Source organism: Leptonychotes weddellii, chromosome 9, assembly GCF_054177405.1.
Source record: "Leptonychotes weddellii isolate Sample4059 chromosome 9, ASM5417740v2, whole genome shotgun sequence".
Lineage (NCBI taxonomy): Eukaryota > Metazoa > Chordata > Mammalia > Carnivora > Phocidae > Leptonychotes > Leptonychotes weddellii.
The window spans coordinates 36,447,614-36,473,620 of record NC_138377.1 but is presented as its reverse complement, the minus strand read 5'-3'; the positions used below and the strand labels follow the sequence as shown (position 1 = coordinate 36,473,620).

At 40.6% G+C, this 26,007-nt stretch overlaps 1 protein-coding gene across 3 annotated transcripts in view; it reads left to right on the top strand.

Annotated features, from left to right (window-relative positions):
- DAAM1 (dishevelled associated activator of morphogenesis 1) overlaps positions 1-26,007 on the top strand; it is a 133,918-nt gene that overhangs the window by 66,067 nt on the left and 41,844 nt on the right. For all 3 annotated transcript variants that reach the window (XM_081830437.1, XM_081830436.1, XM_081830435.1), the window contains 2 exons: positions 19,257-19,328; positions 24,541-24,635. In XM_081830437.1, the coding sequence (XP_081686563.1) occupies positions 19,257-19,328; positions 24,541-24,635 (167 nt within the window). The remainder of the gene's footprint in view (positions 1-19,256; positions 19,329-24,540; positions 24,636-26,007) is intronic.

Genomic DNA, 26,007 nt, shown 5'->3' with positions numbered 1-26,007 from the left:
CAGAAGCCTGAGCCATTCATCCTGGAGCTCAGCACACACACACCTGGCCTAGGAGAAGCTGAAGGAGGAGCCAGGGGAAGGTGGAGCAGTTGCAGACCCGCCTGCTATTCCACACCAACAAGGTGAGCCTGCAGATAAAGGACAACCTGTATGAAGTACAAAATGGCAGCTGCTTCCCTTCCCCATCTCCTGTGAGAATCTCTCTAGTGGCTCACCGTACCCGGCAACCTACCAGAAGGGATATTGTTCAGCCTAGCCAACTCGAACATTACAAAGCCACCACATACTTCTATGGAAATTAGGAGGAAAAATAAATATTATTTTTAAAATCAACCAGTGCTTGTGTTGTTGAGGCAACTCCCCCCCCTCCCCGCCCCCCTTTGTCTAGCTCAGGGACCTGTTTTTTCCCCTCTATCTCCTCTCTTTTTTCCCTCTTCCCTGGTGACATTAAAACAAAGGTGAATCTGTAACCCACCCAAAGTTTTTCAGTACCATGTATCTATTTAGGCAATAACTGTGAAATCATAAGGATCTTGGCCCTGGTGAGATTTCCTGAGTTTTCTGCCCAGAAACCCACTGAAGCCATGTTTCTCATTCCCCCTTTACCCCCTAAGTAGTGCAGTCTCAAAGCTGGTGACCCATTTCCTTTCTTTATTTTCTTTTTATTGAAAAAGCCAGTGCTATCAAAATGAACACCCAATTTTAGATTTGGAGTCGAAAATTCAAGGATCCTCTGCTTCTGGCAGCCCTTAAACCAATGCTGTATTTCAAAAAATGGTGATTGGTTCATGAGTATTTATGTGCCTCCTATTCCTGTAATCCTTTTGTTTATTAACATCAATTTGGGGCATTTTTTCCTTCCCAGGGTTAACCAGTTCTGTCATTCCAGCTGTGCCTGCTACGACCCGTCTTGAAGCATGCGGAAGGGTCCTAAGCTAGGAGTTTTGTATTGATACCCAGTAGGCACCCAGCTCCATTAATGAAGAAGCAGTAAGCAAACTTGCCTGTAGAATGAACCAGAACATATCTCTCTTTCTTGGTGCTCGGAGAAGTGAGCAAATCTAAAATATTGTGGGCAATTTCTGTAGTATTCCGTTCGGGTTTTATGTTCTGGTTCTGTACAGGTCTCTGTTTTTCAGCCTTGAGATGTTGCCAGTCTTGGGGCGGATTATCTCTAAAGGCCTTTTCAGGCAAGGGATCTGCCCGCAAGCCTCCTAAATTATGTTTACCCCTCATAGTTATTCTAAACTGTATTGTAATGTGTGTGCAACACTGTTTTTTCTAAGATAAACAGAAGGCAAATAATAGCTATGAGAAAATACTTTGCATAAAGGCCATTTGAAGGGTGACCGGGAGAGGGAGGGTGCCATTTACTAGGGCGTATTTCCGAACCCCTCTGATTTCTCTCTCCTTCTCTGTAAAATGAGACCAACGTCACAGAGTGGTTGTGGAAAGGGAGATAATACAATTTCAGAGTTACCAGAGAGCTTGGGGCATGGTCATGACAGTTGTTGCCACTGTCAACTTCAGTGATGGTGACTAGGATCAAAATAGTAGCGTGGACTCACTTTCGGCTTGTTTCCACTCATGCTAGTCTGGGATTCATCTCCATATTCTTAAATCATAATACTTGGTTTTCTTAGAACAGTAGTGAAGATTTCAAAAGCCCCTGCCTTAGTTGAACCTCAGAACCTTTTGGCGGCAGAAATAGTAAGTTAGGAGGATACAGTGTAGATAAGGGAAGAAACCAAGCAAATCTTTGCTGTTACCACCAGAAATTGGTAAAAGGAGGTCCCCTTTATGTCAGAAGTTCTAGGGCAGTGTGATTAACATGTAGTCCCTAAGCTCCTGGGGAGCCCTGAATCTGGTATCAGGAGCACCCTTAATTTATGTTTGGGAAGACTGAGACCCTGAGAAAGTCAGTCTCTGCTCCACTTCTTTCTTCTCATTCCCATGCCCACTGCAGTGCTTCTGTCCCTGCTGACCCTGTGTAGTCCCTGGGAATGCTCCCATCATCAGGCTTGCCTGGCAAAGCAGTTGTGAATACCAGCTGAATTCTGGGAAATGGGTATGTGTGTGGGTTGAGCCAGTTTTTCAATAAAATTAAAATTCCTTCTTTGCTGCCTAGAAAAGGCAAGTGGTTGAAAAATACCTTCAGTTTCTGAAATAAGAGTTTTTAGATGAAAACATTGCTCTTGCTGTTTTTTTGCAGTGGGGAAAAATCCCATCACAGTAGGACACAACAGCAAGAGGTTCTACTAAATGAGTCAACTTTACAAATAAGTAATTTATTAGGTTGAAGTAAGCTGGGATTACAAGTGCCCTGTTCAGCAGCAACATTTGTCCAGAGTTGCAGCATTATAACTCAGTAGTGCATTCTAGCTGTGTGATTTCCAAAAATAAGCTAAGGAAACAAAACTTCAATGTTGAGGAGATAATGAAACAATGTTTTAGCACAGATACCACTATTGTTAGAAATCTTAAACCTAATTACCAGAGCAGACATTCTGGGTTCTGAGAAATTGGCATTCTCGAAAATTTCTAGAAAAGAAAACTAACAAATTTCTGATAACTTTGCCTTCCACTCGTGGGATAAAGTGTTATAAATTTTTGTTGTGAATTTTAAATATACAAAAAAGTACAAAATATAATAAACACCCATGTTGAACAGATGCTAACATTTTATCATAATCACTATGGGTTTTTTAAAAAATAAAGCATTATAAATATAGTAGTGGAAGCCCAAAGGTGACCTCTTCTGGAGGTTTTATGTGTTTTCTTTTCCTTGCCCATGTATCTATAACCTTACTCTGCATGTATATATTCATAAACAGTATATGGTATTTCTTCATTTTAACTGCAATCTAATGTTCCATTATATGAACACGCCACAGTTTAATTATTTTATACCCCTTTGGATAATGCTTATTTGCAATTTTTTCATTATTTTAAAAAAATATGGCAATGAACAACCTTGTGCATGTGTTTGAGAATTTTTCTGGCATAAACACCAAGACATGTAATTACTGGGTTGTTTGCTAAGAACATTTTCACCTTTAATTACTCTCCAAAGTTGTTGTAACAATTTATACCTGCAGCAGATTAGTTGCCAACCTCTGAGGGGAGGGAACTGGTATTTTGTTGCCCTGGTCAATCACTTTACTGAAGTTTGAATGTTTCAGATACAAGAAGCTGTCGTTCAGGCTCTTCCATTTTTCTCCAATGTCTTAGCAAATCAAACTGAAGTAAAAATTACTGGAATAGAAAGTGCTCATTTAAAGAAGAAAAACCCAGGGCGCCTGGGTGGCTCAGTCGGTTGAGCGACTGCCTTCGGCTCAGGTCATGATCCTGGAGTCCCGGGATCGAGTCCCACATTGGGCTCCCTGCTCGGCGGGGAGTCTGCTTCTCCCTCTGACCCTCCCCACTCTCATGTGCTCTCTCTCATTCTCTCTCTCTCTCAAATAAATAAATAAAATCTTTAAAAAAAAAAAGAAAAACCCAAAGTTTGGAAAATGAAAAGCATTCCATTCAAATACCCATAAAAAGCCATACAAAAGTACAAAACACTGGAAGTGTATAAAAACGGACAGTTCACTCAGCATTATGTTTGTTTGATTTGACTACAAAGGAAACTGCTCTGTGTGTGGTTCACTCTTCCTCTCCTCCAGACCTCTTTGCACCCTCAGTCCCACACCCAGGCAAGTTGTGTTTGCATCTTTAGCAAGCTCTCGGCTGATGTCTGCCGTCACCCAACACAGGAAGTCCCTCTGAGGCACTAGCCACTTCCTGGCAGGCAAGTGAAGTAGAGGTGCAGAGCCAGCGCATCTGCACAGGGGAGCCAACCGGCCGGGGCTGGAAATGCCACAGTGGTTTGCGTCTTCCTCCAACCAGAGTACCTTCGTCTCAAGCATCTGTAAAAATCGTGAAAGCCTTCTCCTTTCTCATACTCCTCGATTCCTTTGGATGTTAAGAAATTAACATGTGTAATTGCTGTGTGTCTGTCCCCCATGCCTGAATTCTGAACTAGTGTCTGCATACAAGTCATTTCCTGGATTTGGGGATTGTTGATTCTTCAGTCTATAAATACTCTAGTTCTTGATAGCATTGTAAAAACGGCGAGTATGTACCTGCTTTGTGGATACCGTCTCTCTTTCGTGCTTCCTCATACTTGCATTTCTGCAGTGAGTAACACCCCTTTATCGAAGGCCTTGCTTTCCCTGTAAATAGGGAACACCAAGCTGGAAGGTGGGGGCGGGCGGGGGGAGAGAATGACCCTGTATTTGTGTTCACTTAGAATCTCAAACAACAATGAAAACAAGTAAGTGATACAGAGCTGGAAAAAGTAGGCTATCTTGGTTTGACAAATCCATGAATGTGGAGTCATGGGGAGAGAGGGTGTTGTGTGTCCTGTGGAGATCTATTTTTCCCCCTGGAATGGGGGCTAGAGAAGCAGCCCCCCCAGCTTTCACTCTGTGCTTGTCATTCATGCCTACTTTGGTGCTGCCCTGTGGGGAGGACACTCCTACTTGAGCTGCAGTCGCTGGAAAAGATTTGTAGTTTTGGGGTTTGAATGGAATCCCTGGGAGGGCAGTGGTTCTCAGCTGCTGCCATAGAACAGCTATCTTTGACTTCCAAATCTTAATTCTTAAGCAGATTCCTTTTGACAGCTCTGGTACAGAACAGATTCCATCATGTGTTAATTGCAGAGTTAGGAGTACAGGACTATCTTGGAGCTCTCAGTCTTTGCCATAGAGTACTTGTTAACAGTGCTGCTCTGGAACCAAGGCTCTAAATGCAGCTCTGTGAGGCCCTTTGAGCCCCTTGCCTGTGTGTGTGTTGAAGCACGTAGGCACAACTCTTACTTCACTTCCAGAACTCTGCAATCTGTAGGTGTAGAAATACACATTGAGTTTCTCAGTGATAGTTGTATCTCTGATGGAAAGGGATATTACTGTATCTCACATCTGAGAATCCAGAACCAGCTGCCTATTCTGATTATCACCAGCTCAGTGGGTCCCTGAGGGCCACACAGCACAGGAGACCCTCCAGATCAGTGCACATCCTTGGTTTCAGTATTCCTTAGAACTGTGGCTTCCTTCCCTGGTTGACTGTCTGCACTGTGAATAACCTCAAGCAGAGTTGGCAGAAAGGTTTATCTTTAGATTACCAACTCTGAACACTTGGGGGTTGAAGCCTGGAGCACTTTGAGAAACATTCAGAGGTTACGAATGGAGTCAGTGAGACTAGCGTGATAATTAATTACCAATGTCTGCCATGACACATGATGGGAGAATGAGGCATATGTAGCAAATTTTGCCATCCTTGTCCTGGAGGGCTCCTCTTGCTCCTAGATTGTAGTTGGACGTAAGTATCATATTGCGTGCTCTTTCCCCACCGGGTGTCTTCCCTGGTCTTCTGCAGACTCTCTAAGTGCTAAGGCACCTAGTTTCATAGAACGGATACCCCAAGCCTGCCTGATTTCACCATCTCCTAGAGATAGGTCTATGAGGGACATCAGTGGAAGGAAGTATCCACTTTAGGAGAGGTATCAAAGAAGAAAAAAAGCCTCTTTTCCTGAGTTTTTCCTATATACGTATTTATTTTATTCTTTTCGCTGATAGCGCTAGCACACCTAATACTTTGGAATCCATATTCTGCTGAGTGCATTTCAGAGCTTCACCCCCTCGTGAAGTGGAAAGAAACTGAGCTTCCAGTATAACTTAGAATATGCTGCTAATACTTCTAATTTGGGGTTCTCCGAATTCCTTATACTCCAGAAACCTAGTAATTTGTGGAGCTGGAAATGGGTTACAGTAGAAAGTCTACGAAAGAATACCAACTTTAAATTACAGTGTCTTAAATTCTCTTGTTCTTCTTCAATGCAGTATGGGAACAACATTTGCCTTAAGCAGTCTTAAGATCGTCTCCTTTTATCTGTCCTCCTATGTAAGGAAAGGCTCGCTGTTCCCTCAGTCTCTAAGATGTACTTCCCCATGTCCTCACATGTAGGCGTTTCTTAGATGGTGACATCTTCCAACTGATGCTTTTCTTTTTTATTTCTTCTGCCGACAGTGCTGCCGCTAATTCAGTAGTAGGTCACAGAGTAAATGATAACTTAAAATCAGAAATGTAGTGATGACTGCCCTTCTTGGGGACAATTAATCCCGTCCTAGCATTTTTCACAGTCCTCCTGAGAACGGCTCTCTGAATGGAATATGCCTTTATGGGCTCACTGTTTCCCCTGATTCTCTGCTTAGCTTAATTACTGTTTTCCAAAGCCCTCTCTTTATAGCCTTGTATTAAGCATTATATTGCAAATCATAAACACACTTTGATTGTTTTCCCAAGAGCAGGTTACAGAACATCAAAACCTGCTTTACGACATTCTGAAAGGCTGGTCTGGTAGCAGCAAATCTGGTAGCAAGATGTGAAGCAACAGAGGCATTGACACCACTGATTGGATTTCCACACTGCATACGGGTTTAGCCATGTGTCCAAACATGTTAATTTACCAACCAGCTGGACTGAATTGTACCTGGGTCCGTAGCACTCCATGGTGGCACGTGGGTCAAAGGCTTGACTCTTACCAAGCTACACAGAAGTAATTTGTTTTATGCCATCGTATACCTTTGTGTCATAGGCAACAGGGGAATGTGGGCTTGTATCATTTCTGAAAATAATAATTGGAGAATGTTTCTTTTTCTTTGCCATGAAAGTGAGGGGGAATTGTCGTCTAAAATTGGCTTCAGATGTTGAAGTTACACTGATTGAGATTTTTAGGCTCCAGTCATATTCCATGCTGTGAAGTGCTTTGCCAAAGAAATGACTTGTTAAAATAAATAAAATAAATGCCTCGTAGTTTAGGAAGTGGACTGTGAAGTCTCTGCTTTTAGTTCTAAGTAAAGACTGTGGCTCTTTTCTTAGATATATCAGCACATGAAATGCATTTTCCCCCAGGATCCTGTAGCATATGACTTTTAAGATTTTGGTTCTGGAAAGTCAGCCAAGGCTTTTTCAGGAAAGAACAGGGTGTTGGAACAGACTGAGCCCCTGAGCTGTTTCAGAAATGCCATTGGTCTCTTTACTCTTGAAGTCATATTATTACTGTTCTCTATGTTCCATTGCTGCCGTCCTCATAGGAAGACTAGATCTCTTTCAAGTGGCACTCTTTTTCTGGGGTTTGCGATTTGGGGGAGAACAAAAATGATAGATGGCTGAGAAGTAGCACAAGCCTTATTTTTAATGTGCAGTGTTTCAGCTCACTCAGAAATATTTGATCATTTTTACTAGCGTAAATAAAGCTTGTGACAGATAAAAAATACTAATGGAACATTTTGTGCTATCAACAAATGTCTCAAAGCATTTTTCTCAGTTGAGCTTAGGAATGCTTACATTTGATTTTTATTTTGAAGTTAGAAGATACATTGATAAAGACTGGAGATCAGTAAAAATGCAGGAGAGTTAATAATACTTGGCTGTTTCTTTTTATCATGATGAAAAAAGGGAGTAAAGTCTACAAGTGGGCACAATTCTTTGTAACTGTACTTGTAATAACTGAGAACCTATTGTCAGAAGTTTGTGATATTCTAAGAAACTCTCAGTGCTAACGTTTGAAAGCATATTCTCATCGGTCTCATATGGCCTGTTTTCATGTCTCACTAACAAGGAAAGCAGAAGCTTTGTTCTTTTATCCATGTGTTCTAACACCTAGTACAGTGCCTAGGCCTTTATAAAACTCAATAAATATTTATTGGATGAGTAAATGAATGAGAAGGAAAGCAAATGACTCTTTAGATTCAGTTCAGCTCTGAATTTTTGGACATGTTGAGCAGAGGGATTCTGCTCCTATTGTGCCCTTGAGAAGTCCTGCATTCAACAGTATAGTGTCCCTACTGCTCTCAGTGTAGGCTATGTGTTACTCTTAAATGGTATTGGGCTCCAGACCAAACTATTAGGGAACAGTGGTCGGGTATTATAGCTTTTTTTCTGGCTGGGGAATGGGAGGGATTAGGAGCAGGTCTAAACTCACTTGAGCTCACAGCTTTTTGTTTTTCCCCCCTCAAATGAGCTGTGCAAGAATTCTTGGAAATACCCCGACTATTCATCCAACAAATTTCTGGGGAGGATAGAGGACCGGGTGTAACAGTGGGTATAAGGGGGACAGAGTAGAGTGGTCTCAGTGGTTTCAAGTCAGAAACTCAGTGATACACAAATAGAAACCATGCCACACAGCCATGGCGAGGCAACGGAAACTGGCAGATTGAGGTGAAGTGGTCAGGAGAGGATAGGTGTTCTTGAGCAAGAGCTTTGGGCAAGCCTGAGCATCTGGGTAATTTAGGTGTGAGGAGCCTAGAGCAGATAGAGTGTTAGTCATACAGCTTGGCTTCCACATCACATTTTTATAGATTGTGTCCTCTTCATCCAGGAAGTACTAGTCATGCATCTGTTATTCTGCTAGAGTGTAGTTATATTGAAATGGGGGGAAAAATGTACCAAAAGTTCTGTCTGTAGCACTCTTCAGAGTGTTCTTCACTTTTTACCATCTTTGAGCTATTTAAGAAATCTGAAAAATGTTTAAAAAAAAAAAAACTAGAAGCAGTACAATTGATTATGTCCTGATGACCATTTTTGCATTTATTTGCACATACATAATTATATACGCCTTTGCCTTTAGATTCTCTTTTGAACCTGTTGTAACATCTTATTAGTTCCCTCATTTATTAATGAGTTCAGCAAAATCTTTGATATCAGTTCATGCCATGATTTTACCTTTTAAAGATTATCCTCTATCAATATAGAATTGTAAACTTCAAGAATTGATAGAGAAGGGGCTAACTTATTTTAAATGATCTGTGATCTTGAATCATATTTTAGACTGGAGTACATGATATGATAGCAGGAGGCTCTCTGGGAAAATGTGCATCATATATGGATTCTAGTGAGCTTTTTTATATCTGGAAAGAGCAGAGCTCGGGGGTCAGAAGAGGTGTTAAACTTCACACTCGTACAAGGAAGAAATTCCTATGATGTTTGAAAGGATGATGTACAGGAGAGAAGCAAGGGCAGGATAAGTGGAATCCAAACACTTGAAAAGCAATGATCCAATAAATGAAGCTTAAACTTCCCAGAAAGTTTCTCAGCAGCTAGTGAGCCTAGGTCCTATTCACCCTTTTTTAAGTCTGTTAACTTATATTTGTGTTTTAGAGATAAAGCATCCTCAATCTTATTAAGACCTATTTTATTATTGAGTTTAAGGCCAGTGTTGTTACAATATATGTACTTAATAAAATAATGAACTACATGTGTTTTACTGTGCTTCATGAGATATGTATCTTTTATTCTAAATCATAAATGTTATTTGTTGTGAACCATCAAGAAAGCAAGAACTTGTGTTTCTTCTTGGGTAGATATTTTGGTCAGAAATCTTCCATGTGACCTCTTAGAGACTGTCTAGAGTTACGCATCACTGACACGTGAGCAGATCCCTTTCAGGGGGATTTAAATGTATTTGTTGGAGTTACTTTTGCAAAGAGTAGACATGAGGGTGTGATAAACTTATGGAAAATTTGAGATTTACTTATGAATTGAGGAAGATAAACTTTTGCTATATAGCCAGTGGAGAATTTTTGGCTTGGTAAAGAAAAGACTTTGGGAGGACATAATAGCTTTATTCAAACTGTTTAAATATTTTCAGGGTTATTGTTCATAGGAGAAATTAGACTTATTCCATGCAGTTCCCAAGGGCAAAACTAAGGCCAACAAGTTCTTGAAGTTATAAGGAGACATCTGTCAATTCAGTCTCAGGGAATTTTCTAACAGGGAGGGTGCTGGTTCCAAACATTTGTGGACTCTTTGAAGCCTTCTCTCAGAGAACATAGGATCGATCACCTGCTGGTGACCTTATATGAGGGACCCCCTGTGAGGGGAAACTTGGACTAGGGTGTCTCTAGGGTCTGAGACCTTGCTATGTAATTATGTGATGGCTTTCCTTAAAAACATACAGATGTTCAGTAGCACCAGGAAAAATGGGGAAGGAGATTTGCTCCTCTGACATGGTTCTAAATGCTAAATGTGAAAGCCATTGTTACTGCAAGTCAGCCTCCAGTCTTTCCAGAAACTGACTGACATTCTGAGGCTTAGGAGGAGGTGTTGGGTTTCCTGGCAGATGCAGAAGCTGCTGTTCTGTAATCATTCTTTGTGTGGGCCCAGCCGGATTTGGGCAGCAGACCCACTTGATGTGTAATTGTGCCAGTGGCCAAACAGTGTAACCAGATTGGCAGTCCCAGGGACCACATGACTGTCTTGAAATGTGACAACGTAGGAATTAGTCTTTGAAACCAACTGCTTCCCTTCGGCAAGCTTCAAATGTAGGGTATAGTTTTAGCCCACTGTGAGGGGCTGGAGGGAAGGCTGTTGGAAGGACTGAGCAAGCAACCGTCTCAGGAATCCAGGTCTGTGGACCTGCCGCTGCTTCTCTTCCCAGTGAAAGAACAAGACAAAGATTTGGAGGCAAAGCTCAGACCAAATGATGCTATGCTACTTTAAAGATTTCATTCATTCATTCATGAGAGAGAGAGAGGGAGAAAGGCAGAGGGGGAGGGAGAGAGAGAGAATCCCAAGCAGACTCTCCACTGAGTGCGGAGCCCGAGACGGGGCTCAGTCTCATGACCCTGAAATCATGACCTGAGCCAAAACCAAGCGCCCGACGCTTAACGGACTGAGCCACCCAGGTGCCCCTATGCTATTTTTAAAAAAGTGGGATTAAACTACTTTTCAAGGAGCAGTGAGCTTGGGAAGATGGTGGACTTTTCAGGCATGGTTAAGTCCTGCTGCTTCTCTAGAAAACAATGCAAGTTACCAGGCAAATTCCACATTGTGAGCTGATCCTAACTTGGGGCTGGGCTTTACTGGAGATGGAGTGGCTTCCAGGAGAGGAGAAAACCTGGGAAATAATTGATGACCAAGTTGGAACTTGATGCATTCCCGCCTTCTTGAGAGCCAAGCTTGTTCTAGCATAGGGCGTGACGGCCTGTGGCCCATGGGCCAAATCCAGCCACTTAAATGTTTTTGGTAAATAAAGTGTTACTGAAACATGGCAGTGCTCCTCCATGTAAGTGTTAGCTGTAGCCACTTTCACACTGTACCAGGGCAGAGTTGAGTGGTTGCAAAAGTCTGTGTGGCCCCTGAAGCCTAAGACACTTACCTGGCGGTTCACAGTAGAAGTTTGCCAACCCCTGGTCTGTCAGGGTAGTCCCTGCTTCACCATGACTGTCTTTTGAGAAGATGCTGATTACAATATTACTGAGCCAGAAGGGAAAGTCAGCAGAAGGTATCAGTAAGGACTTCCGAAAAATATTTTCCATCTTCCATCTTCCCTGCTCTTCCCCGTTCCTTGGACCTGTTCCTCAGCACCTATTTCCTATCATTCACTTGGGTTTAGTAGATGACACACCCATCAGGGAGTCATACCTAATAGAATAAAATATTTTGGCCCATCTGCCCCTTTGTCCTTAGTATTCTGTAAAAATTCTAGGAACAGAGTAAATTTAGTTAACATCTGTTGCATTCGTTAGTATATGGGGCTGGGTCCACGAAAAACAAAATAGCAATGACAATGGCTCAGGTAGCTATTTTTTTTTTTTTAAGATTTTATTTATTTATTTGAGAGAGAATGAGAGAGAGAGCACGAGAGGGGGGAGGGTCCGAGGGAGAAGCAGACCCCCCACTGAGCAGGGAGCCCGATGCGGCACTTGATCCCGGGACTCCAGGATCATGACCTGAGCCGAAGGCAGTCACTTAACCGACTGAGCCACCCAGGCGCCCCAGGTAGCTATTTTGATCATTAACAAGGATGGGATTTCTTGATCCTGCATATGATCAGAGTTAACATGTTTTCTAGTACCATTTTCTTCATAAATGGGACAGCTTTTTATTAGTATTTAGTTGCCTTTGTCCTATAATAAAAATTATCAGAATGAATTTTATTTTGTATTATACTGAAACAGTGCCTTTCCGCTGTTGAAGTTCATTTAGTTTTAATATGTCTCTACTATTTTTGAGTTGGTGGTACTATTATACATCGTTAGAGGATTTTTAGCCAATCTAGACAGTGAAAGGATGTGTCTTTCACAAGTATTATCTAAGAACCTCATAGGTTTGTAACAGTGAATGTGGAGATTTATGACTTTAGTTGACCAAGTATATATTGCTTCAGCCTGTGATTTGTGGTCTAGTGAACAACCACAGAACATGTTCTTTGCAATTAATTGACCTTTGTACAACCTATTTTGGGTCTTACTAACAGCATCTGAAACTGAAGAAAAACTCTACCAGTTCTTACATATTATTACTTGGAAAATGATCCTGTTAAAAATTTGCCCTGTGGTAATTTCAAAAGAAGTTATTCTTAAAGACTTAATTTTTAAACTGTGCTTTGAGTCTCACTGAAAGACTTTAGCTATTACTAAGAAATTGTTTGCCACACAGATATGTAAGTGTGGAAATGTTGAAAATTTTAGCATCTTTCAGGTACATAAATCTTAGTCCAAATCATAAAATTCCTTTATATGAACATTTGATATTAGGGTTGTAGTGTGTTATAGAAATAGAAAATCTAGTGAGGAGACAATAGGGAAATGTTCTTACATTTTGCTGTGGGGAACAGAGGGGTGCCCCAGGTGTAGAGAACAGAGATATCCCAAATGTTGCAGGATCATGTTAATACAGATCATCTGAAAAAGTAAAGCACTTGTCCTAACAGAATATACAGTGCTTTAGAACTTCTATGAAAATGGTGCATGGGGGCGCCTGGGTGGCTCAGTCGTTAAGCGTCTGCCTTCGGCTCAGGTCGTGATCCCAGGGTCCTGGGATCAAGCCCCGCATCAGGCTCCCCGCTCAGCGGGAAGCTTGCTTCTCCCTCTCCCACTCCTCCTGCTTGTGTTCCCTCTCTCGCTGTGTCTCTCTCTGTCAAATAAATAAATAAAATCTTTAAAAAAAATAAAATAAAAAAAAAAAAGAAAAGAAAATGGTGCATGTTCGTGGCAAAATAAAAGTTTGAATTATACAAAAGTTAGTAAGTAAAAGACCTACCCAGAGGTAGCCATTGTTCAATTTTCTTGTGTTTATTTCCAGAAATGTTTGTAGGTTAAGTGTACATTTTTTTATCCTACAGATGAGAAATGATATTCGAAGGCATTCCTCCCTGCCCTGCCCCCTCATACTCTATTTGGTCATTTTGAATGTGATTATGTAATTCTACTTCATTCTGTGTTACTGCTACAAAGTAATTTATTCAGCCATCTTCCTTGCCGTATATTTGTTCACTTTGTTACTTGCTGACTCAAACAGCACTGCAGTGAAAAAGGTGTAAATATATAATTGTGGGCTAACTTCCTGAAAGTAGACTTAAAGGAAGGTCACTTCCTTCCTGTGTGTGTGTGTTTTAAATTTGAGCAATTACCGCCAAATGTACCTCCAAATTTTTATAGTCCTAGCATAACAAGGACTTAGAGTGGCCATAGCTGGAGATTCTGGAATAGTATCCTTATTATCCTAGCTAACATTTTTCAAGCATGTTCTGTGTGTATTGTTCTCAGTGCTTTCTTTACTTGTAATAATCTATTAAATCCTCACAACGACCCTATGAAGTAGGCACCCATTTTACAGATAAAGAAACTAAAACTGAGTCACATAATGAGGTTACTTAACTTGCCTGCCTATAAGTAGTGAGTGGCTGAAGATTCAAATATGTGTCTGTTGATGGTGATAGAAAAGGGGAACACAGCCAGCTTGGATTGGTAGAGAGAAATGATCATGACGTGAGAGACAGAAGTCTGGGGCTTAGCTGTGAATGTTTACCTCGGAAAGAGTACAAAGAAATAGTACAGAATTTATTCTTACGGGCAAAGTGATGTTGAGGAAAAAATAAATGCGCTCTTATGCATTTAAAGAGAATCGGAGAGGATCTCTTGGAATTTTTTTCACTAGCCACTGACCAGAGATTTGGAATGAAAAAATGTGCCAGTTGAAAATGAGGCCAAGTTAGAAAAACTGTGTATTTCTTTATCTTCTAAATGAGTTGGTTAATTAAAGCCTGATTTAAAGCAAAAAAACTAATGTTCTTTTTTTTTTTTTTTTAAGATTTTTATTTATTTATTTGTCAGAGAGAGAGAGCACAAGCAGGGGGAGCAGCAGAGGGAGAGGGAGAAGCAGGCTCCTCACTGAGCAAGGAGCCCGATGTTGGACTCGATCCCAGGACCCTGGGATCATGACCTGAGCTGAAGGCAGACGCTTAACAACTGAGCCACCCAGGCATCCCAAAAAGTAAATGTTCTTGAAGGTCCCTTGTGCTATACCAGTTTCCTTTTCTAGCAAAGGGGTTTTTGTTTTGTTTTGTTGTTTCTTCAGAATTTGAGACAATGGGAACAAAGTAGATAACAAGAAAAGAGCTTCAAACTAGTTAGTGCAGGCTGAAAGCAAAGTAAAGTGTCAGAGCCTTCATCCAGCAAGAAGGTTTGTCCACCAATATTCTCTTACACATGACTATCAACCTACCAAGGAAATAGGATGAGTTGGATTAGAGAAATAGTAAAATTAATGTTGGTTTTTTTTTTTCCCTGTCCAATTACCCTATAAAAGAAGTAGCTATTTAAAGTTAAGTATTTTGTAATTGAGTCACTGAAGAAGATAAATTAAAAAAAAAAAATCATTGGTTTTAGAAATTGGGCCCTCAAACTAAAGACAGTGCACACTGGTTTTCCATGACACCTCACTATTAGAGTTCTGTAAAATCTTAGAGCTTATAGGGACTTTAGAAACAGTCTGGTCTTACCTTCTCAATTTGGTGAGAGAAAAATGAGGCCCAGGGATACTCAAACTTACCAAGAAATGCCGGCTGAGTAAACCAAAAAGTAAATTCTGGAATCTCATCTTCAGATGGAAAATCTGGTCATCTTTCCACCATCCCATCGCTCTGAAAATAAGTGATATTTGCAGATATTATCTAAAAACAGTAATCAGAAGATTTAACAAAATAAAATGTTTATATCAGTTCAGTGCTAATTATTTAATAGACCTAAAGATAGGCATATAAACATAAATGTTTGTAGCACTTTTAAAAGGGATCAAAACTAGATTTTAATACAAATTAACCATTCTGTAGGTAGAATGAAAAAGGATTTAATGTGATTGCTAGAATTTGTATTCTCATAGGGCAAAACCTTCTCTAGATGTCATTTAGTGTTATAATCCGTTTTAAAAGAAGGAAAAATAGCTTTTTTAAAGAATAGAACGAAGCTAATATCCTTGCTTACTAGAGAAAAGTTCAATAGAATCGGTCAAGGCAGTAGTCAAAAGCAGGGTTAGATGTGTATGGTTTAGGGAGGGATTTGTTTGCAATTCCAGTGTCTGGAACTGCTTAGTGCTGTTAGCTCATCTTTAAGCGCTCTTGAGAAATCCCCACGAAGATGGCTATTAGACTGGTGTGTAACAGAACAGGAGAACAGGTTAGGGTAGAGCTTCATAAATGCTGTCTGTATGCACACATATATATATAGATAAGGCATTGATAGAGGGGCAGAAGAGGTCCCACAGAAAAAGTCTGGAGAAGAGGGATCAGAGGTCATCCATGTAAGACATCAGACCTTAGAACAATATTCAGAATTAGAATAATATTCAGAAATGTTGAATGTAGCAAAGATAGCAATAAAGGTTTAGGGAAAAGTAAATTCATTTTTGGCCACTAACCATTTTGGCCACAAACCATTGAGTTTCTTTCCTTTTTTTTTTTTTTTAAGATTTTATTTATTTATTTGACAGAGACACAGCGAGAGGGAACACAAGCAGGGGGAGTGGGAGAGGGAGAAGCAGGCTTCCTGCCAAGCAGAGAGCCTGATACGGGGCTCCATCCCAGGACCCCGGGATCATGACCTGAGCCGAAGGCAGACGCTTAATGACTGAGCCACCCAGGCGCCCCACCATGTTTGAATTTCTCATACAGTAAAGTGGTTAGGAGTTAAAGGCCAGCTTTGCACTTACTGTATATTGCTTGTGATTAATCTGAGGTCTAATCTTAGGAAAGAGGTTGCCCTGATTCTTTCCCACTGCCTCTGAATTTCTAGCAGGATGACCTTTGGCAACTCACTGGTCTTCTCTTTGCCTCTGTTTCCTCCTCACTAAAATGAGTGAAATAACAGTGGCTACCTCATCTGGTAGATTACATGAAGAACACAGTGCTTAGAACAATTTTTTTAATGTTTGTTCATAAGCTATGAATGTGTTAGATATTACTGTTGCTTCCATTGCAACTAACGCAGTCTATACAATCTTGTTTATTTTTCCACTTGTTTCTTCGTAACAAAGAAAATAGAGGGGAGGCAGATGGCTCAAAGAATAACACATGTTAGAGGCTGGTAACACATAGGACCCAGTTGCTTTCTGGGAATATCAGACACCTAGACTTTCATCAGCAGTTTCTTTCATGGACTTCTTAGGAGAGAGTCTTCTCCTCAGCATGTCTCGGTGTCCAGTGCTTTTGAAGGAACCCCCCCGCCCCCCGCAAGAACAATTGCACTCATCTATTTCTGGCCTGTGGCTCTGCGTAACTATAGACTCTAGCAGCCGCACAAAGTAGGAGCAGAGAATTGATGCACAGATGTGTTTCACTTGGCTACTGGAGTGCACATCTGTACAGAAGGACCAGAATTGCACAGAGGAAACTGGAGACACATTGCCAAAATGAAGAACTCTGAGGATCACCCCCAGGAATATAGTGATAACAGTACTTTTACGAGAAGCTTTTACATACATTAGCTCATTTGATATTCTCAGCACTGAAGCATGTGAAATAAAAATGAAGTTTTCTTTCCCCTGTTTTGACTACAGTATCTAGGTCTACTCTTAATATGTTTACATTACTAAAGCTTTTCCAAAGTGTAAAGATTTCTCTCTATATACTAATCTTCAGCTTCTAAAATGATCTCCTGTTCTGTTAACGATGACAGTTAAGCTTACAGCAGACAGGCTCTCAGGGGACCCCAGACACGGGACAGGATTTTGTTGTAGTTTTGGAAACTTGCCCTAGTTTGAGGGACTAGGAAGATCTGGCACCTTCTATTTGATTTTATAGGTTCAAATACTGTTGGCTGTCGCTGTGGGTTTTGGCTTGCTGAATACATTGGTAACAGCGGGGTTTTGCTAACTTTAACACTCCATTTTAGGAGGAGAGAAGGGTTCAGCATTTACACTGCCATTGTAGCTAGTTTATTAACATGTTATATTTAAGCAATATATTTAACCGAGGACTGTTCTAAAAACTCATCAGATTTCCTCAGCTTTTTAAAACCATGCGAGTGTAATGCAGTCCAACTTCAAAGCTGCTGCTATAGCCGTTGTCCCCATCATCTGGCTCGTTCAGTCTCCAGATGAAATTCGTGCAACTGCTCAAGTTCAGGTATCTGTTACTGCCAGTTTTTAAGGCACCGTAAGCACTACTTACTTTGCCTGCTTTTTGTGACTACTTAACGAATAGTTTTGAAATTACGTTTCTTTTATCTCGCCACAGTAGACGCGCCTAGAAAGATTTGCTTAGAAAAAGTGTTTTTGAGGTCAAGTACAGGGCTGAAATTAAAAGCCCCGCCTTGAAACTGCTATCCCAAAGATTGGGATTCTGACATCAGTAAATCGGTCGTAACTGCTTCATTGTCTCATAGCAGCTACGTGTACCTGGCCCAGCATCTTTTCCAAGGGGATGTCAATTGTACGGAGGTGCTCTCTGAACGTGAAGCTAGAGAATGCCGAAATTTTCCTCTTCGAGTCTAGTTGATCACACAGATGACTTCCAGCCACTTAGGTGTGCAAACATGCCTGGAAAGCTCCAACTACAAAGCCGTCTTCGGATGGACTCGGTGTTGGCATGGAGCAGAAGCCACAGCCCCCTGATTTTGGGGGGAAGTGAGGGCTCAGGCTGGGGGCTACTATCCACAGAAGCCCTGAGGGCCCTGGTGCTGGCTTCAGGTCACCCTGTTTTGTAAGACGAAAGACTGGCCAGAGCGGTTCAGGAAGGGTTCCTGAATTCCTGGGTTCCAGTTCCCGTCAGCTCAGATGCATTTCTCAAACTCACAAGCTGTCACAGCATGAGGGCTGGGCCTGTGAGTAATGTATGTTCATTTTACTACTTTCCATCCAGTGTCAGGCTTTATTCTACCTTTTCATCGGAAGCAGTACCTAGTTTTGGTTACATCAAATGAAACCCTTCAAAATTTTTACTTTTTTCTGGAGTCTGAATAAACTAACTAAAATAGTCTTAATTAACAACTGGCCAAATCCTATGGTCATTTTTAAAGACAATTTTCCTTCTTTTGTGGATTTCATCCAGACAAATAGTTGAGCAGTGCTGTCCTCAGTGCCTCACAGGACCTAGAGATCCTTTTTCCTCACAACAAACACTGTGCCCTTCCCAGTGTTATTGTGCCCCTGAAGGAAAACAATGTCGTATCATAGTGTGGCTAAGTTCCCGCCCTTCCCAATGTTATTGTGCCCCTGAAGGAAAACAATGTCGTATCATAGTGTGGCTAAGTTCCCATTTAAATTCCCCTTTATAGTCAATAATACTGTAAAAACTTTTTTTTTTTTTTTTTGAGAGCGAGCGAGTGGGCGGGCAAGCCGGGGTGGGGGTGGAGGGGCAGAAGGAGAGGGAGAAAGAGAATCTTAAGTAGGCTCCATGCCAAGGGCAGAGCCCGACTCAGGGCTTGATCTCACGACCTGAGCTGAAATCAAGAGTTGGACACTTAACCAACTGAGCCACCCAGGTGTTCCTACTGTAGCAACATTTTATGGTGACAGATGGTAACTAGGTTTATTATGGTTGCCATTTTGTATCATATATAAATGTCGCATCACCATGTTGTACCCCTGAAACTAATACAATACTTTATGTCCATTGTTCTTCAATTTTTTAAAAATATAAATTAAAAAAGTGATAAAATAATAAGTTCCCCTTGATCCATGGTTCAGAAAATGTTCCCTTTGTCATACCTAACTCAAACCTAACTCTGACTGTAACTCTGTCTTGTCCCCAGGTGAGTGAACAGTCTGATGATCAGAGCCAACATTTGAAGACAAATATCTTCTATCATTGTCTTCTAATGGCTTATATAGGTCATTGTCTAGATGCTCTGAAAGTCAGATGTGCTTGTGGCCGTTGTGTGTATATATCTGGTGGTATATTACTTTTTTTTTTTTTTTTGCTTTCTGTTTAGGATCAGGAAGAAAACAAGGGAGCAACAAGTTGGCCTGAATTCTACATCGATCAGCTCAATTCCATGGCTGCTGTAGGTATACTTTCTGCTCAGTGGCACACAGTTTAAAATGCAAATTTAGCACACAATTGCACAATAAATTCATTTGAGTAAGAACTACCAAATGTCATTATCTTTCCAAACTCCGTTCCAAACACTCAGTGTTGGCGGGGAGGGGCAGGGGAAGGAGGGCAGCAGTGGTACTTGGCAAAATGATTTTTTCCAGTATGTTTTACATAAAATCAGCACACACTAAAATATATGTGAATTTTATGTTAAAAGAGGAAATGTAATCTAAATCTGGCTTATGTTCAACTTTAACTTGCAGTTGCTCTTACCAGTCATTTGGAGCATTGTTAGGGCAGTACTATTCTACAAGTTAATACCATTTTAAAATAATACAATGAAACTATTCCTTCACTGTTCTCCTCCCATTCTCCTCTTCACCTCGGACTTGCTTAGTTACTAGATTCTTGATTTTACAGGGCAGCCAGGTACTCTTTCACTCCTATAAATAACAAAGGGAGTTTATGGAATAAGTGGTGAATAAAAGACATAATAATTATGCTGAGATGTCCTTGGGAAATCTTTGGTTAAGTAATTGCTTAAAATGCATTTTCAGTGCCTAAAATACGCCTTCTGATCACATGGATGTCTGTGTAATGTCAGCATTCTTGAGCACCTTAAAGGGCACCTATTGATCCCAGCTAAAATATGCAGCAGAAAACAAGTCATCAACCTTTGAGCCTTAGTAAATCAGATCCTATTCATGTCGATAAAAACTGCCGATTGCCCGTGGTGGGTCTTTTCCGTCTTTTCCTCTGTGGGTACACTCATGATTTTAAGATCACTCTGTTAGATTCAACTTTGAGTTTATAATATCCAAGCACGATGGTAGCTTCCATAATAAATACTTTTCTCTACCTTTCCTTTTCTTCCTTCCCCAGGGTCTTTTTGGAGAATTAGCTACTTAACACTGAAGGCAGACATTTGAAAAAAAAACAATATCTAATATTTTGTTGCTGCTGCAAAAGTTAAAAACTGATTAGAATATGTGAATCACTCACACTTTTTTACTAAACTTTCAGAGACCTTGGCTTCTAGTAACTTCCTCTTTTCTAGCTTTTTCTTTGAAGATATTTCTTCTGCTTTTGCACAATGAATAATAAACAGCCTAGTAAATGTGAACGGGGCTGTATAAATTATAGAAGAAACTGCATAAGCTTTTGCCCCGAGGATTTCTAGTCTAAAAGCACTGCAGAAAATAACATCCAACATCCTTATCCAAGGCTTCCTACACAATGGCAAAGATGAGAAAAGGGTGATCTCAGCAGTTGTATAAATACGTTAGCAAAGTGTGGGGCTTGTGACGACCATCAGGGATTCTTCTGTGCACAGCCTAAGCAATAATAAGTTAGAGCCATTTACATTTCCTACGTGTGGAGGTTAAGTTCTAAATTCTTGTTCCTGGCTGTTAGGGAAAAAAAAGAGCTGTGGGTCAGGCTGTCTCTCTTTCTGATTAAGTCAGCATTGTTTGATGTAACAAGGGAAGTTGCTTCTTCGTTAATGAATTCACTTCTATAAATGGAAAAGTGCTAAATACTATGGCATTTTCTTTTTTTCAAATTTTGGGGGCAATTAGGTTAATTTGTCCTTTAGTGACTTAACCCATGCCTTGTATGGAGTCAGCCTGGCTCATTTCCTGCACAAGAAGGTCTGTGATGTGTGCTTTGAGCCTCCTTTCTCCTTCGGCCAGCTCCTTGGACAACCCCATGCTGCATTCATGAGTCATCTACATTTTAATTGTATTTGCTTCCTAATCCGAAATCCTTTCCGAGAGTATCTCAAGGCAATTAAATTGTCAGTCATTTTGCTATTCTTTATGTGCTTAACACCTAACAAAGCTTTCTAATGCTCCTTTAAGGACAGAGCTGGTATCTTTCTAGGGTTAAAGGTAAAATGCAGTAACAACTCCTGAGTTAATGAGACCTCAGAACTCCATATATAACAGACAAGGAGGTCTGATGAGACCAAAACCCTATGCTGAATTTTCTGTTTTTCTCACCAAATTTGTTGCCACCACCTCCTCCTGTGGTTCTGGCTGGTCTCTCTGCTAACTGTAGTGGAGAATTCCCAATGACACACAGCAGAGAGCCTGAGACATTGTCCCTGGGGACTGGAAAGACATACAGTTCCTCCAAATCGTTTCATGGCCCCACAGCTCAACTTGAGCTCTCTAGCCTAGGGATTTGTTCAAGGGGATTTATCCACATTGTTATCGTCCTTTGTCTTCAGCATCACTAGCGACTACTGCTCTTGAGCGCGCAGCATTTGACAGGCAGTATAATAGGCACTTTACGTGTTGTTTTAAATCCGTCACAAGCACCCCATGCTGGAAGTGCTATTTATAGAAAGGAGTCTGGGACTTGGAGAAAGGTTACCTTGCCCAAGGTCATCTAATTAGGAACAGTAGAGCTGGAATTTAAACCTATCAGTCTGAGCTCAAAGATTCCATTCTAATTTGCCTCTCACTCAGTTTTTAAAACCCTTTGGCAAGTCAGAGAGGCCTGGTAATCACCGCCCCCCTCCCCCCGCCCCCGCCCCGACCTCCCGACTTTTCTGAGGTGGGGCAGGCATCTGTTTTCTTTAGTGCTTCCAGAATCTGATGAACAGTCCAGGTTGAGAACTGCAGCACTTCCTGGTCTACGAAGCCATTTGTGGAACAAGTTCAGTTACGTTACGTAAGCTTCTTAACAAGAATGCTTTGTTCTTTAAAGGACCCCGGAGTGATCTGTTGGCTTTTAAAGAGTGAAAAACAGTATAATAAAAGTACAGCGCAACAGGTTCAAGAAGGACCTGGGCTTCCTTTGGATGTGGCTTCACCGTGCGCTCTCAGGGAGGAAGGATGTGAGGTGAAGTTCAGCGTGCTTAGCAGACTGGCTTATTGATTTCACACCAGTGAAAGGTTTCCAGCAGGAGCTTAGCTCCAGACCCCCAGGCAGGAATGATGTCGTGCCTACTTTGTATCTCTCTCTCAGATCTGTGTGTTCCAGTGTACACCTTAGTAGCTTGTATCAGAAGATGCTCTCCCAGGAGGCACTTTGTCCTTTGCCCACTTCTCAGGTGAGCAGGGATCTAGTAAGTACATAGAGCTCCCAAGGAGGCCGCCACAAGCCTCACCTGAGTATGCCAAGGTGCATACTACATGGTTGGCCTAGCAGCTATCTTTAGAAAGGTAGGCATGTCTCCTCTTTCTGTGAAAAACTGCAAATCAAGCCTTCTTCCTAAATGTGAAGCTTGAAAACTTTAGACTTCATATAATTTATTTTATTTTGAAAAGTCACATTAGAATATCACATTCATCTGCATATCCTCAGTTTTCTCAGTATAACGAACACAATCTTTGATTCAAATCTAATTTTATCACATACAGAAAAGAGTGTGTTGCCTGAAAGGAAGGTAATGGTCCCTACACTGGGAAAGGAAATTCTAATTCAATTTTCTTGACTTTTTATAAATCTCCCAGCTCTACTAGCGAGAGACTTAATGTAGTCTGTCTTTATTCAGATGTTCCACACACTCCAACGTTAAAAGAATAAATACGTACATCTTTCTTTGGTATTAGTGAGCCATAATAAGAAATGCGTGTCTTTAATTTGGGTATAGTTTTGTGTGATTAAGCTTAGGGACAAGCAGTGATGTTCATAAATGGCTTGATTCTGAGCTGCAGATTCAAAGTGATTGCTTCAGAGTCTAAAACGAGTTCAGCTGTGCCATAGGAGATTAAACATACTTGGCTGGATTCGGGCTGAATTTTCCAGGGAATGGGTCTCACAGAGCTGTGAAGAAATTTATTGGTTATTTCTGCACACAGCTTCTTCCCCTGCCGTCCTCTGGTCACAGCTGTCCAGGCACATCACCAGCAAGAGGGGACAGTGTCAGCGGAAACAATAACACGTTTGAAAAACAAGACTTTACTGATTCTTATTTCAGTTGCCTTAAATGATACTGATATATTTCTTTGTTTGGAGCTTTAACCCTCCTAATTGTGAAGTCAAATTTAGGTTTTAGTTAACATTTAGTTACTTACTACTGATACTATTAACTTGAAAAAATGAAGTGAAGTTACCCTTTGATGATCTGCGGTCCTGAAAGAAAGGGAGAGACTGGATCATTGAGACACAGGGATAAGAAACAAACTTTTTTTTCCCCCCAGTACCTCAGCCTATTTCCCAGCCACGCATTTCATCAGAATTGGTAGCAGGTAAGGAAACTGAGATCTTAAAAAAAAAAGAATAGCATGTGTTCAGAATAGGATGATGGCAAGGGACCAGTGGTTCTGTGGGTGGAGGCTCCTGAGGCCATTAAGACTTGAGGGTACTTTCAGTACAACCAGTTGATCATGGGCTTAAAGGAATGGAAAATACTTTTTCACAAAGATAAACCTTACTAGCATCCATGACTGTAATGTCAACTGAGATCTGTTTCCTTAGAGCCTTGTTCTTCAGAGTGTGGCCCATAGACCTTGTAACATCAGCACTGCATGGAAACTAGTCAGAAATGCAGCATCTTGGGCTTCCCTCCAGACACACGAAATCAGAACCCTCATTTTAACAAGAGCCCCAGGAGATCCATGTCTACATTAAAGTTTGGGAAGCATTGCTCAAAGATCCCCGGTAGGGAGGGTGTAAGCACCCCACCCCCTCCCTCACACACACACTCCACAGCCTAATTTCCAAGTGATGTTAAGTATTTACTCTGACGGAATTGTCCATCTTAGTATCATGTCCGATTTGATTGTTCCTGTTAAATAATTTGATGTAACACAAAGTGTAAAAGATTCTACTTTTCGGCTTGAGGATTCCGCAAACTGCCTTGGTTTGATAGTGTGATAATGTTACTAACTTCAATTGCCAGAATGCTGTATTTAACTGCAGATCCAACCCTCTTTCTATCAAATATAAATAGTAATGTCTTCATCAGAGTGTAGTTATCTCTACTGAAGATTCTAAACATTTCTTAAAGCTTTATTTAAATTTTGAAAGAACTTTCAATAGAGATAACAAATCTGGAATTCTTAGTACTTTTGCTCTATATTTTGGTTTTATAGCAACCCTAGTCATAGATGTACTGATTGTTTATTTGTATTAAAAGTGATATTAGCATGTAATCTGTGGACTTGTCTTGCTTGTACCCTAATTAAATCATAGAATTTGAAGAGGTAACTTCAGTTTTCTTTGCATAGAGAAAATCTCTCCTGGCTTTAGAGAAGGAAGAGGAAGAAGAGAGAAGTAAAACTATAGAGAGTTTGAAGACAGCACTAAGGACAAAACCAATGAGGTAATTCTTTCCTGGGTAGCGTGTATTACTTCTCTCTCTTTTTTTCTTTTTTCTTCTTCTGTCCTTTCTTTCTCCCTTCTTTCCTACCCTACTTTCTTCTTTTTTCTGCAATAGCCAAACTTTCAAGGAAGTCTTAAATTAAAAGCATTCCATTGGATCATGGGTGAAATACTTTAATCATTGAACATTGAATAAATTGATTTTCTTCAATTAAAGATATACAGCCAGCTGTTAAGATGGCTAAAATTTAAAAAGAGACTAGCAAGTGTTGGTGCAGATGTGGAGAAATTGCAACCCTTGTACATTGTTGGTGGGAAAGTAAAATGGTGCAGCCACTTCGGAAAACAGTTGGACAGTTCCTCAGAATGTTAAACATAGTGTTGTTCTATCACTGGACAATTCTACTCCTTGATATATAGCCAAGGGAACAGGAATGTTCATGTTAACAGTATTCATAATGACCAAAAAGTAGAAACAACCCAAATTCTATCAGCTGATGAATGGATAAATAGAATGTGATATATCCATACAATGAATTGTTATTCAGTCCTAGAGAGGAATAGACTATTGATAACATGCCAGAACATGGATGAGCCTTGAAAATATTTATGCAAAGTAAAAGAAGCCAGATGAAAAAAGACAACATACTGCATGATTCCATTTATATGAAATGTCCAGAAAAGACCAATCCATACAGACAGAAAGATTAGTGGTTGCTTAGGGTTGGGGAGGGGGGGAAATGGTCTTTTGGGGAAGACTAGAGTGTTCTGAAATCAGATGATGTCAGTGATTGCACAGCTCTGTGAAAATCACTGAATTGTACGTTTGAAAATATGAATTTTATGGCATGTGAGTTATATCTCAATAAAACTGTTGCTTAAAAGAGATGGGCAGTCAGGCTCTGCTGTGTATCTCCCACACCTTCATTTTCCATTAATTAGTCTTTAAGGTTTGGTGGGATATTGGGATGCTTCTAGGTACATTTCATTAACGTAGGAGCTGTGAATGAAGCCAGTTGATTTAACCAGCTGGGCTATATCTGCATTGTGTGACTGCATGGAATGGCTGGAAAATAAAGATTTCCTTTTCTTAATTTGACTATAAAATGCTAACTAAGAAAAATATACTGATTTATCAAAAATTCTATGCAGTCGTTATGACAGAGGTTTTGTAGCCAATCCTAACTACATCAGTGTGTCCCTATTTGTGTGTGTTTGCATTCTCAGATGTTAATAGGTATCCAAGACTAAATAAGTTTGGAAATTTCTGGAGCAGTCATATAAACAAGTTATGTTACTTCTGAAATTTTCAGAGCTTCACATGTATATGTGCATCGTGAATGATTCTCACTGATCAACTTTACAGTAAATAA